The 13,877-nt window shown below is 43.8% G+C and overlaps 1 protein-coding gene across 1 annotated transcript in view; it reads left to right on the top strand.

Moving 5' to 3' along the window:
- The window catches only part of LOC126249226 (E3 ubiquitin-protein ligase RNF220-like), a 717,707-nt gene that overhangs the window by 584,681 nt on the left and 119,149 nt on the right, over positions 1-13,877 (top strand). The window contains exon 5 of the mRNA XM_049950882.1: positions 7,886-8,115. Coding sequence (XP_049806839.1) covers positions 7,886-8,115 — 230 coding nt within the window. The remainder of the gene's footprint in view (positions 1-7,885; positions 8,116-13,877) is intronic.

The following is a 13,877-nucleotide window of genomic DNA, read 5'->3' as shown; positions in this document are numbered from 1 at the left end:
AAAAATAACAGAGAAAACGGCAAGAAAATTTGTAATCCTATAGTTCACTCCGTAATTTACATCAAAATCCTGGTCACTGTCTTTCAGTATCTTAGCAGAGGCACTGACTCCTTCCGACGCTTGGATGACAAACTGCTTCGACACCGAATTGGATACGATGTTTTCGTACCTTTTCTGCCCGAGCTCATTCTTACTTGAAAGACAAAACTGTATACTATTAGATCACAAATTAACTATCAGAATCAATACTGCACACAAAAATTAAGATTCGAAGCGCAATGTGATTAGACTTTAACCTCACATTTTAGGGGATTCAAAGCATCTTTTAGGCCAATAAGAAAAGGATTTTTTGAAAATTCTGTAGTGGTGTTACTCCTTAAAGCTCCCCCCCTCTCTCTCCCTCCCTCCCTCCCTCCCTCCCTCCCTCCCTCCCTCCCTCCCTCCCTCCCTCCCTCCTTCCCCCACTCTCACTCACTCGATGATCTGAGAGTTATTTGCATTATATGACTTAATCGTGTAGATAATTTTAAAACAGATGACTAAGAAGTTGTGGCTGTCGACGTAGATGCAGTCAACATTAAACCGCTGGACCCCATGCTGATTATGTGAGCACGCATACAGGACAAAAAAAAAAGTTACTTTCTTCCTACCATAGTAACTATCATAAATCACAAAATTTAGCCATTGGCCTATTTTTTCTGTTGGGCCGTAGTCAAATCTCGCGGACTTTGCAGTTCAGTGCAAACATGACATTGGTCCTGAATGTCACTCATGCCAAGCATTCTTAGTTGTATCCCGAAGAACGGTCAATTGCCATCTTAGAAGACACATAATCTGTGCACATTTTCGTTTTAATGTCAATTAGTATCCGAAGCCTTTTTGTTGCAATAAACCTGCGTTTGTTAATGACAAAGTATTTTGTCGTTCGAATAGGTCTTGTAAACTGTATCACAGGTTTTGAATACCAATAATAGATTGTTGTTTGCAAATTCTTTGTATTTTACGCACTAACTGCGTGATTTGGCTGTAATCGTTAGCTCTTCCTATGAACAACCAAGGTTAAAAGCGACTGAAGTATGAGTCATCGTCCTTCTAACACTATGATTCGTCGGCGGACAGTTCTCACAGCTAAAATATCTGTGACGATCCTGAATAGTTTTCCCGAAAGATGTCATACTCTGCGGTCAGAATTTGATGATTTTTGTTTTCTTTCCTCTTCTAGCACTATCTTGACGGAAAGATGAAGCAAGTAATACTTAATTGAAGTTATACAGCAACCAGACACTTTTTTGTGTAGCTTTACTTTTGGCAAGACGTGTTTCCGGCTTTCACTTTGCTTCAGTTGGTATAAAACACTCATATTTCCGTAATGATTACGTTTTTATCGACTTCATTTTGAACTCAGACACTGCCGTGTGCAAAATAACAATTCGCACAGCCACCACGTTTCCCGAGTTAATTAATAGTTAGGTGCAATTACCTTTGTTTAGTAATTTGTGACTCCATTTTCCGTCTTCATATGCATAGCGCAAACACGTTTAGCTTCATTTAGCTCCACTGATGCTGCCCAGCATTCGTCCTGTGGTCAATTAATGCGTTTGTGTGTATCGGAAATTATATCTTAAGTCAAGTTACAATATTCTTACCCGTTCGAAAACTACTTCGGAAATCAGTTATATTTTTGGACTTAATTTTGCTGACCTTAAAACTTGACGCTGTCTCTTCAAATAGTTAGAATGGCTCTGAGCACTATGGGACTTAACATCTGAGGTCATCAGTCCCCTAGAACTTAGAACTCCTTAAACCTAACTAACCTAAGGACATCACACACATCCATGCCCGAGGCAGGATTCGAACCTGCGACCGTAGCGGTTGCGCGGTTCCAGACTGAAGCGCCTAGAACCGCTCGGCCACAACGGCCGGCTGACGCTGTCCATGCATGATCAAAATTTGGTTTGATATATAAGTATCTACTGCAATGAGTCGCACGAGTCGTTTTACGGGTAGGTATTTTTTTTCATGAATTAGGATGGCTACATTAGCAATTGACGTAAATCCTTATCGGCTTAGTAGAATAGTGACTGACTAGTTTTGAGAGAATGGTAACAAAATTATATTGAATGTTACTAAAGTACAGTCATTCAAACGTTATATTGACAGAGATGTAAATGTGTTAACGTCAGTAGAAGATGGGTGAAAGACCGAAACCGTCTTAGCATAAATACAGCTGTACATGAAAGCAGCTAATTGCTGTATTTCTTCAAGTATTTCAGTCTACAGCCACGGAATTCAACCACCAATAACGTGGGTACATTAAGTAATTATTTCCACAGGGCATTATACGTTACTGGAATGGCAGACAAATGGCGCTGAGCACTGTGGGACTTAACATCTGAGGTCATCAGTCCCCTAGAACTTAGAACTACTTAAACCTAACTAACCTAAGGGTATCACACACATCCATGCCCGAGGCAGGATTCGAACCTGCGACCGTAGCGGTCGCGCGGTTTCAGACTGTAGCGCCTTGAACCGCTCGGCCACTCCGAATGGCAGACAGATTTGTTAAAACGGACGCAGATACTGTTCGACGGGGTGGTTGTGTACAGATAAAACCTCAACAGCTATCCAGTGGGAAGCCTAAACATTACTGGTCAAGATATGAGAACTGCGAATATCCTCTTACGTCATTTTCAACGGATTTTAGTCTCTGGATATTCAATAATCTTCATTGCGTAACACTGCTGTAAAGATTTAGTTTTCTCACGAACGTTGTGCGGATCCATTAAAGTAACGCAACTTTTATGGTGTATCAGGGTGGGCATTTTTGGCGCTACGTATCCCCTCCATGGGATTGAGCTTGCACATCCCTGTTGCTTCCCCTAATCGCTTCCGGCGAGTGATTGCGCTGTTCCCTGTCGGAAGACAGACGCCACTTGGCAGGGGAGGCGCTCGGATTCCTCCGCTGGCGAGGGCGGAGGACTTAAGTAGCGGAGAAGAGCGTTTGTTTACTCTCAGCGGCTGAAGTGTCCCGCATGGCGCCGAGCGGAGACACAAACAGAGCAGCGCCTCGCTGATCGACTGTCAACATTTTGCTTGTTTACTTACACGAATAGCATGAGCGATTAAATAAACGGAGCAGGCGCCCGCCGCGCCCAGCCGGCGCCCGCCACTTCCTAGCTTTATTTCTCGCCTTTCTACATTTCCCCGCTACTCCTGCACAACGTTCACTTTGTAACAAGTTTCATCCAACGAAAGATCTGTATACCCGCGTAGTTCCCGTTGGTGGTGTGGTTCATCAGATCCGGAAGCTAGCAGAAACGTTGTCATTTCTGTGTTAAAAAGAATATTCATACATTTTTCATCTTTTCCTGTTTTGCTGAATTGGTTGAAATTCGTTACACTTGCATATGTAGCTACCACAATGGAATTATTTCTTCTCTTCCTTCGTCAACACCACCACTGTCATCGTCATCTACGTCATTATGTTATTCATATTTTCGGCCAGTTGTGGTTCATACGTGAGTTGCAGCATTGTCGCTGCGGCAGCGAAAAATTACTAAAAGACGCAACTCTAGTTGTAACGAACTCGCGATCGTGTAGTATAGACGTATCATTTTTTCGCAATAAGAGCAGATCTAAGTGACATTTTTGAAAATATTAACGAGTAAGAAGAAGTATTTGCATGAGCTCTGCACCGTTGTGTACACATGCATATACATGTCACGGGTCAGATGGAATGGATCTACGTTCTGACTACGCAATAATTCAGAATTCAACACGCTTGTCTGCCTGAACCTGTCGCAAAGGTGATTTTTCTCGTCGTTTCACGGACTGTCTCGCGTTTAGGCCTTACATCGTGTGAAAGGAACTTAGGCGATGGATAGTAATTTCTCATGCTTTCTTCATTGTGCCGATGAGACAGATACCGAATTGTAAACCCCCTTCAGAATAATCTAGAGTGATATTCACTAAATCGTTGTTTTTACTCGATAATTAAGCTTTTGCTGCAGAAATTTGGTTCAGCGGGCCGCGATTCGTTCAGGTGTTGATACGGAAACTTTACGAAACACTAGAAGTTTGAAATTCTGCAATACGCTCGATCACACCAGTAACATGGTGGGTGAGGCCTATACAAGTCATATAACGCAAGCAAAGTATTCTGAAATATTAATACTACTGGTACGCAAACCAGAATCTTAGCCCACAGAACTCACTGTCATTGTCGTCAGACTGACCGCAACCAAAACAGCCAAACTTTTTCACCTGTAGTGTTAAGTTCTTATATTCGTTACTCACCGTTTGTCCCACTCTTGGCACCTATTCTTTATTTGTGATAGGTAACCGCCTAAGTTCTGTATCTTTATTCTTCACTCACATTTGTTCTAAAATTGTCTTAAAATATTTACAGTGACTAGAGTGTAATGCAAAGTATCCTGACGAGAACGGTCACAATTCTCGTTGTTTTAATTATAGTGGAGAGTTCAGCCTCGAACGACAGTGTCTCATTTTCAGATTGAAAACCTCGCTATATGATCGAGTGTGTTTCTGGCACGTAGTGTGCATTCTTTGGCGTCCATATTGTGTCCGTACTTAATATGACATTCTACCTGGCATTCTAACGGACCAAATGCAGTAAATAAACTTAATTGAAACATGGAAACATGTAAATATTAAAAATTACTCCATTCTGTGCCTTTGATTGAATTGTTCCGTAGAAATTTTGTGTGTCATGTTCATTATCAGTGGTGTAGTACGATGTGTAATTGTATTGTGTATAAAGGTTTATATAAACTGAATGATATATAACGCTGAACACGCACAGTATCGATTGACAATGTGAAACAACATGTTCATGTGTTTGCAATGGACTGTTTTCATTGTCAGTTCGAAACTTCGGAATCTTAAGGATTAAAATCGCCATATTATCATAAGCTGTTACCGTAAATTTACTGTACAACATGTCGGCCTACTTCCATCGTTTTGTAAAACTTTTGGTTCTGCATATTTGTAGAATATTTTACTGAAATTTAAAAGGAAACAGTAAAAATTAATTAGGAAACATATCATTTCCGCTTGTGTAAATGTCTATAGTGAAGTAATTCATTCGGTACGGCCACGAGTAAATATCAGAAGGATAGTTAAGAGAAAAAAACTATTCTTCATGCTTCTAATATATGTGGTAAATATCTCCTTTTCCTGCATGTTGTATCATTATGTTTCTATTGTGTAAAAATTTCTATTTTATTGTGTAATCAGAGTTATCAGTACAGCTCACAGTCGTCTTTTCAAGCTTCTGCGTCGGTGGGGAGGTGAGTGGGTGGAGGTGACCGATTAGTAAAGCTCACATCGCGACTATGGTGTACTTGCTTCCAGCCACATAGACGGGACGAGGTATTCCTCATTCGTCTTCTCATAGACCACAGCCCTATGACGCATCGCTTCTTGCTCTGGCGAAAGCACCCTCCAATTTGTGGCGTTTGCGGCGTTCAGATCACTGTGCGCCACGCTTTACTGAACTGCGTTTTATTTTCCGACCAGCGAGCCGCGGCTGATTTGCCGACGGATCTGCAATCTCTTTTAGACAATAATCAAACGAATGTGGTTAGAGTTTTAAACTTTTGTGAATTGTACAACGTTGTTACCAAGATTTTAGGGAGACGGTTTTAATTTGTTCACAGGGTGACTGGCTCGCCCATATTTTACGTAAGAGGTCAGCCAGTGACATTTTCCTGTGGCTTCCTTTTAGCTCCTTTCTCGTTTTACTTGTGTTTTAGTCTCTTGTATAGCATCTTTAATCCTTTCCCGTTGAGTCGGCGTATATCATCACATTCTACTACTTTTTTCCTCATTCGTTTCTTTTAATGTGTGTAAGGGTGCTGATAACGTCACCGTTGAGCGCCCGTAAGCACCAAACACATGCACACAAGCTTCCGTTAATTTTCGACTAAATTTCTGTAATGTATAATGCGTGACACGTAACGTGTAATACTATAATACTTTACAAACGAATCACTATATGAAAACAGCATTTTCGGAAAGTGGCAGAGAACACGGAAAATGACACTCATCAATATTTAGAGTGAAATATTTGTGTGGTTTTTCGAGAAGTGAATACCAAAAGTGCAGGCTTTTCCCTCTATTGGAGCACAAATTAGAATAATGGCGCTGTGGTCGTTGACTTCACGTCTTGTGACTGAGTTGCGAAAAGATTGGCTGCAAAATTAACAAGTGCTCTGTCATTTTTATACTCTGAGAACTGTGGGATTGTTTCTTTTATGAAAAGATGTAAAATTTTCCATTAAAAAAAGTTAGGCGCATCTTTCTGGCATCACTTGCCGAAACACTTATTTCGATATCTTGCACTGCTGAAGAAACATTTGGAACATGTATGTTAGGTTAATACACAGTATAAGATGGATTTAATTGCTATGACCCATAACGTTTCGCAGTGGTCAGGTATAGGCTTCGTGAACGCAGTGCACCAGAAATCCGGCAAGTTTTCCGCTGAACTATATTCATGTAATGATGAGCCGTGCGGTTCTAGGCGCTACAGTCTGGAGCTGGGCGACCGCTACGGTCGCAGGTTCGAATCCTGCCTCGGGCATGGATGTGTGTGATGTCCTTAGGTTAGTTAGGTTTAAGTAGTTCTTAGTTCTAGGCGACTGATGAGCTCAGAAGTTAAGTCGCATAGTGCTCAGAGCCATTTGTCCATTTTTGAATGATGAGCCACATCGGCTGGCGACTTTAAGTCAAATACATAGAAAGTTTGCCCTTTTTTACTGGTATTCGTACTGCGTTATTGCCTTCGATGATTATCTGGCCCTGTTTAATTACCAACGATCTGGATTCCTGTCGAGATATTCTATCCTTAGTATTACAGTTAGCTTTACAGATGGGGAGGAAGTCGCATACACAATGTTTAAAATCTGTGTTCTCATATTTTTAACTAATTTAGTGTTTTGTATATGAGGCGGTGCTGGGGAATCGCTTAAAATGAGGAAGCAAAGAATGTACCGTGGATATAGGGATACGAAGACGGCGCGCTACTTACGATTTGATAAGACTGATAACGAAATTGGCCCTAGGAGCCACTCCCTACTAGTCATTCACCCCTACGTATTTGGGAACACACACACACACAAAAGTTCATATGTGTGTGAAATCTTATGGGACTTAACTGCTAAGGTCATCAGTCCCTAAGCTTACACACTACTTAACCTAAATTATTCTAAGGACAAACACACACACACCCATGCCCGAGGGAGGACTCGAACCTCCGCCGGGACCAGCCGCGCATTCCCTGACTGCAGCGCCTCATACCGCTCGGCTAATCCCGCGCTTGGGAATACAAAGGAAAATATAAATTAGGATCGAATTAGAACTCGTTTCACCCGAATAAGAGTCAAACGTCTTCATTATACCGCCACGTCATTTCTCGGTCGCTTAAAAGTAATCCGTCAAGAGAAGGATGATGTACGAGACGCACGTTCGTTAATTCAGTGCGCTGTTTCATTTCAGGTATAACTTATCCTTCTCGCATTAAACTAATGCACTGTGCCGTACGGGTTCGCGAAACACTTATCTCGCGAATCCTCTCCTATATTTGTTGCGTTATTTGGTGTCTCAGTATCGACTTATTGATTGAAAGATGTTTCAAGTACTCAATAAAGTAACTCATTTGCAAGTTTATTTATTGGAAGAGGTCAAGTTTTTAATAACGTAACTCATTTGCAAGTTTATTTATTGGCAGAGGGTAAAAGAAGGCAGTTAATTTTTTTCCGCAAATGTCCTCAAATGTGAGTACCGACGCAGCTCCTTCTGGGGTATCAGGAGTTCGAGCGTAAAACAAAACTGCGACTAGAGGAGGCGCGTGCGGGTGTTGCAGGGAAGAAGAAGCTGCAGGCGGAGGCGTCGTGCTGCCCGGTGTGCGGCGTGACGCTGCGCGCGGGCGAGCTGGAAGCGCACTACGCGCACGAGCTGCAGCGCCTCTACAAGCTGGGCGGCGCGCGCGCCAGGCGGCCGCCCCCGCCTCCCCCGCCGGGGCCCGCCGCCGCAGCCGCCGCCGCCGCCGCCGCCTCTGCCTCCGCCGACGGCACGCACGAGGGTCGCTGGGAGGTACGTGGCGCAGGCTCGCTGGAGATAACTGCGCTCGGCGCTCCATAGTGACCGTAGCTCCCCTCTGTGTGTGTGAACGTGTCCTGTCACGGAATCCCTCGCACAGAAATCTAAGGAGACTGGAAATAGCCCATAATCACACGCTCATTGCATTGGATTTCTGTATGTTTCAGAATTTACGCGTGGTAACGCAAAACGTTATACGATATCGTGCAATAAGATGTTCTCATAATAAACTGACGATTAAAGGTGCACTACATTCCAGTCGTATACTGGCATTTCTTACAACTCGTAACCTTTATCGGTGCTACAAGTACAAATATTCTCTTTTCCAATTTATCGTGACAGGTGAAACTGCGCCTAATCTTCGTATTACATTAATGCTCTTCTCCCACCTCACCAAATCTCGCCATTTCACAAACAACATTTGAAAATCAATTTTGCTTCAATATCCGTACCACATGCATTTAACTAGGGTTGAACGACAATGTGGACCGTTAGGTCTGTTATTTCAAATGATCATTCACGACATGTTTTAGTACAGGAACATTGGAATCGTGGAATGTGTGAAATCCTTTGTATGCCACAACTGCCAACACACATTTTCACACTGGAACTTCAGCACGATAAAATTTCCTGACAGGACTAATTAATCTGATACCCGACTTCCCATATGAAACAATACTTAACGGCTGTAAACTCTCCACTTTAGACTGCCGGCTCGCTACTACAGCTGACTCATGTGCATTGCTGGAACGACAACGGCGAAACACCAAACACTGTCGCAAGCAATTACAATTTTGTACTTCTGTGCACAGCTGTGGTGTATGATTACCGATATGTGCAGCCAGAGAAAACAATTAAGTCAATTAAAAAACCGAGCGAGGTGGCGCAGTGGTTAGCACACTGGACTCGCATTCTCAAGGACGACGGTTCAATCCCGCGTCCGACCATCCTGATTTAGGTTTTCCGTGATTTCCCTAAATCGCTCCAGGCAAATGCCGGGATGGTTCCTTTGAAAGGGCACGGCCGACTTCCTTCCCCATCCTTCCCTAACCCTATGAGACCGATAACCTCGCTGTTTGGTCTCTTCCCCCAAACAACCAACTAATCAGTTAAAAATGTCAAAAATAACATAAACTGCAGGAAAAGAAATTAGTACACCCTTTAGAGGCTTCCAGTTCACTCAAGATTTATTATGGCAACCGTCAATATGTAGTACATGAACTGATTAGATTTACAGACGAAAAGCGCAAGCGGTTCCGAAGTACTAGGTATCAATGCATGCTGAAACACCCATATTAATGCGTGGTGTAGCCTCCACGGGCGGCAGTGCAGGCGCTCACGCTGACATTCAGTCGATCGTACAGATGGCGAATACTGTTCTGAGATACTTCATGCCACGTGTGCTCGACCTGTTCATGTAGTTCTGTAAGCATTCTTGGCTGCCGAGGCGCACGAGTCATTTCTCGTCCCATCGATTGGCAACAAGTCCAGAGATCGTAGGTGAAAGAGAGTTGTCCCAGGCAATAATGCCTGGGGTGGGGTCAGTGTGCCCTCGACGAATGCACTCTACGAGGCAGCGCTCACCAGGTCAACGTCGTACTCTCAAACGACCATCACTTGCGCGCATGAAAAATTGCATTTCTAGCTGAAGACCACGACGCGCCATTCCATCTTCCAAGTGATCCTCTGACGGCACCTGTCGAGGCGTGCTCATCCATGCTGTGACGTGAGTGGAAGACAAGCTAGAGGTGTGCGAGTCCTTACCCTCACTGCTAATAACCGGTTCGCAACAGTTCTTGTTGACACGTTTCGGTTCACAAGCCCTCTTATCTGTGCAGTGTTAGCTGTGCGATCTGCCACTGATACCCTTATAATACGACAATCCTGGAGGGAGTCTCTGCTGCGTGGACGTCCAGAACCTCGTGTACGGGTGTGAGAATGTTCACGTGACCACTGATACCAGCAACGTTGCATAACTGACGTAGCACGTTCACTTTCGTGTGGCAGTTGCCCGAAATGACCATCCCGCCACTCGGAAGGCCACAATTTGACTCCTTTCAAACTCGGTCAGTTGACTATAGGAAGCACCAGTGCGTCTCCGTGCTTTCTTCACACGTCTACAACACATTGAGCTTTCTGGCTATGAGTATTCGATATTATAGGCTGAAGAGGCAAAGAAACAGGTACACCTGCCTAACATCGTGTAGGACCCCCGCGAGCACGCAGATGTCTCACGACACGACGTGGCATGGACTCAGCTCATGTCCCAAGTACTGCTGGAGGGAATTGACACCGTGAATCCTGCAGGGCGGTCCATAAATTCGTAAGAGTACGAGAGGGTGGAGATCTCTTCTGAACAGCTCGGTACAAGACATCCCACATATTCTCAATAGTGTTCATGTCTGCGGAGTTAGGTGGCCAGCGGAAGTATTTAAACTTAGAAGACTGTTCCTGGAGTCACTCTGTAGCAATTCTCGACGTGTGGGGTGTCGCAGTGTTCTGCTGGAATTTCCCAAGTACGTCTGAATGATCAGTGGACATGAATGGATGCAGGTGATCAGACAAGATGTTTATGTACGTGTCACCTGTCATAGTCGTATCTGGGCGTATCAGGGGTCCCATATCACTCTAACTGCACACGCCTCACACCATTACAGAGCCCCCACCAGCTCGAAAAGTCCCCTGCTGACATGCAGGGTCCATGTATTCAGGAGATTGTCTCCATACCCATACACTTCCATCCGCTCGGTACCATTTGAAACGACACTCTTCCGGCCAGACAACATGTTTCCAGTCATCAACAGTCCAGTGTTGGTGTTGATGGGCCCAGGCGAAGCGTAAAGCTTTGTGTCGTGCAGTCATAAGGGTACACGAGTAGGCCTTCGGCTCCGGAAGCCTATATCGATGATGATCCGTTTAATGGTTCGCACGCTGACACCTGTTGATGGCCCTGCATTGAAATTTGCAGCAATTTGCGTAAGGGTTGCATTTCTGCCACGTTGAACGATTCTCTTCAGTCGTCGTTGGTCCCGTTATTGCAGGATCTTTTTCCGGCCGCAGCGATGTCGGAGATTTGATGCTTTACCAGATTCCTGATATTCATAGTACACTCGTGAAATGTTCGTACGGGAAAATCCCCACTTCGTCGCTACCTCGGAGATGCTGTGTAGTGGTCGTGCGCTGACCATAACACCACGTTCAGATTCATTGAAATCTTGATAACCTGCCATTGCAGCAGCAGTAACCGATCTAACAACTGTGCCAGACACTTGTTGTCTTATATAGGCGTTGCCGACCGCAGCCACATATTCTGCCTGTTTACATGTCTCTGTATTTGAATACGCATGCCTATACCAGTTTCTGTAGCGCTTCAGTGTAAGTGGTATGAGTGGGGCTACCTGTGCAGTGTGATGGACTACGTTGAGAGGAAGATGAAGAGTGACTATGACCTGTCGCATACGCCTATTAACGTCCATATGTTTGGAAGGAATGTGTCCATAGTCGATATGTGTGGAGAACCAACGCTGTAATTAACTTCTGGAGACACGGACAATTATATTAAACATACAGCCTTCGTGAATTTGGGTGAATTGTACTGTGCGTTAGCGATTGCGACAGACAGAGCTGCTTGTATCCGTGTCTTAGAGCTCCATTCAATGACTTTATAGGCTACTTAAGTGAGCATAGTGTGAATGTCAGAGTAATGTATGAATTCATATATTCAACTAGTGCCAAAGCATGCAACTGGTATCTCCAAATAGCATAAATTCGTAGAAGCGGAGTTTACGAATTTAATATCTATGTATTTTTCTGCTTCTACAGGGTTGAATGCGATTCAGGCCTAATTTAAAGTGTATAGGAACCAATTATTTGCAAAATATTGAATAACGGAATGATTGTAAATTAGTGACTATGTATATATGTAGATATAAATAAGTAATCATATTTCGTACAAAATGCTTCTTACTTTTACCACCGAGCGTTGTGGCCGAGCGGTTCTAGGCGCTTAGGCGCTTCAGTCCGGAACCGCGCTGCTGCTACGGTGGCAGGTTCGAATCCTGCCTCGGGCATGGATGTGTGATGTCCTTAGGTTAGTTAGGTTTAAGTAGTTCTAAATCTAGGGGACTGATGACCTCAGATGTTAAGTCCCATAGTGCTTAGAGCCATTTTTTACTTTACTTTCTTATAGTGCACGCCATCTGACGAGTCTGATGACTTTTTTTCCTTTTGCAATAAGTTTCTATTTTAGCTTTGTTAATATTTTCTTTTGACATCAAGTTTGTAGCTTTAATTTGTCTAGGTTTACGTCTGTTTGTTTGAGGATCGGATGTAGCTGGAAAATGTCAACCATTGTTCTGAATTTTCGTAGGGGTGACTTGCTTCGTTTCATTTGAGATCACAAGGTCAAGTAGACCTATCGTCTGGTTTTGTAGAAGGCCCTGGTAGAGGTGACGTTGTACTCCTTTCAGAGGATGGCGTATTTTTGGCCACATTTGGCTGCCGAAGTAGAGCCTGTGGATCTAGTAGTGAATTGCAGCTAGGATAATAGAGCTCTTTCAGTGGATTTCTAGCTAGATGACTAGATGATATTTACTCTAGTAGGGGAGCATGGAAAGGGAGAAGAGGTTCTTTCGTGGAGTGTTTGTCCAGATACGTTGATGTTTTTTATTTCCTGTAAATCTATCTGGATCACTTCTAAAAACGTAATGTGGAATTGCATTGGGATTAAACGGGTAGATTCCCGTTGCCGTGCACCCAGACACGCCGTTCCCCTATGCTGCAGCTTTTCCCGAATAATCTTCTAGTAGCTCGCCAAATTTCAAACTTCCTCGCTTCCGATGTGGGTGATTCCTTTGGCATTTTTCAACGGCACTGTGAAAATGAAGCTCTAAACATTTGGAGACAGGTCGGTACTGCGGCTGCAGATAATGAGGCACATTAAAATGATACTGTTCCTCTCGGTAAACTCCAACAGCTGTACCGTGCCAGAGTGTGAAGTATGGCCACCCAAAATCAGTTTAATTGTTCGAAGGGGTTTGCGGGGCACAAAATAATCCCTTAGCCATTCAAAAAAGATCTCAACATCATTCACGTAGGCAGATTTCTTTGACATGACAACCTTACTTCCCAGTGGCTTGTTGTCCCCCCCACTCTTTTTTTGTTAACTCCCTTCATGACAACTCAAGGTGGCAGAAACATCCCTTCAACAGTGCAGAATGCAAGTACTGTAACAGTGTCTCCTTTTTCTGACGAAGTAATTACAGGAACTGTTTATGACCCCTTTTCAGCTGCAACAGCGCCTGGTCGGTTTCTTAACTGAAGGTCTGTCTCATCCATGTTAAATATACTTCCAAGTTTATTGAGCCACCCCTTTTTCTTCCATTATTCTTGAAAGTACCTTGAAATATTCTATGACTTCATTATGATTCAATTCCTGGTCTCTGGCCAAAGATACGCCTTCAGGTTTTCATACACTTCGATCTGGATATCGAGATAAGAACGGTTGTAGCCAGTCGTAACCTACGTTTCATTTTTCGTTATTAAATTTATGATTGAGGCCAAGCCGTACAGCAAAATCATAAGCTAGACGTCGTACACAGCCGCTCGTCAAGGGAAAACCATGGGCCTGCCTGCTTGTCCCGGGGTGGGCAAGTTGTTTTTCACCGAGTGGCACAGCGCACCAGCCACAGAACCATCAAATATTGACACTGCCGAATGGGATCTGGTTCCTACAACCGATGTTATTCCGCAAGTAA

This window comes from Schistocerca nitens, chromosome 3 (assembly GCF_023898315.1).
Source record: "Schistocerca nitens isolate TAMUIC-IGC-003100 chromosome 3, iqSchNite1.1, whole genome shotgun sequence".
Taxonomy (NCBI): Eukaryota; Metazoa; Arthropoda; class Insecta; order Orthoptera; family Acrididae; genus Schistocerca; species Schistocerca nitens.
Note: the sequence above shows the minus strand (reverse complement) of the source record. Positions and strands in the feature narration are given on the sequence as shown.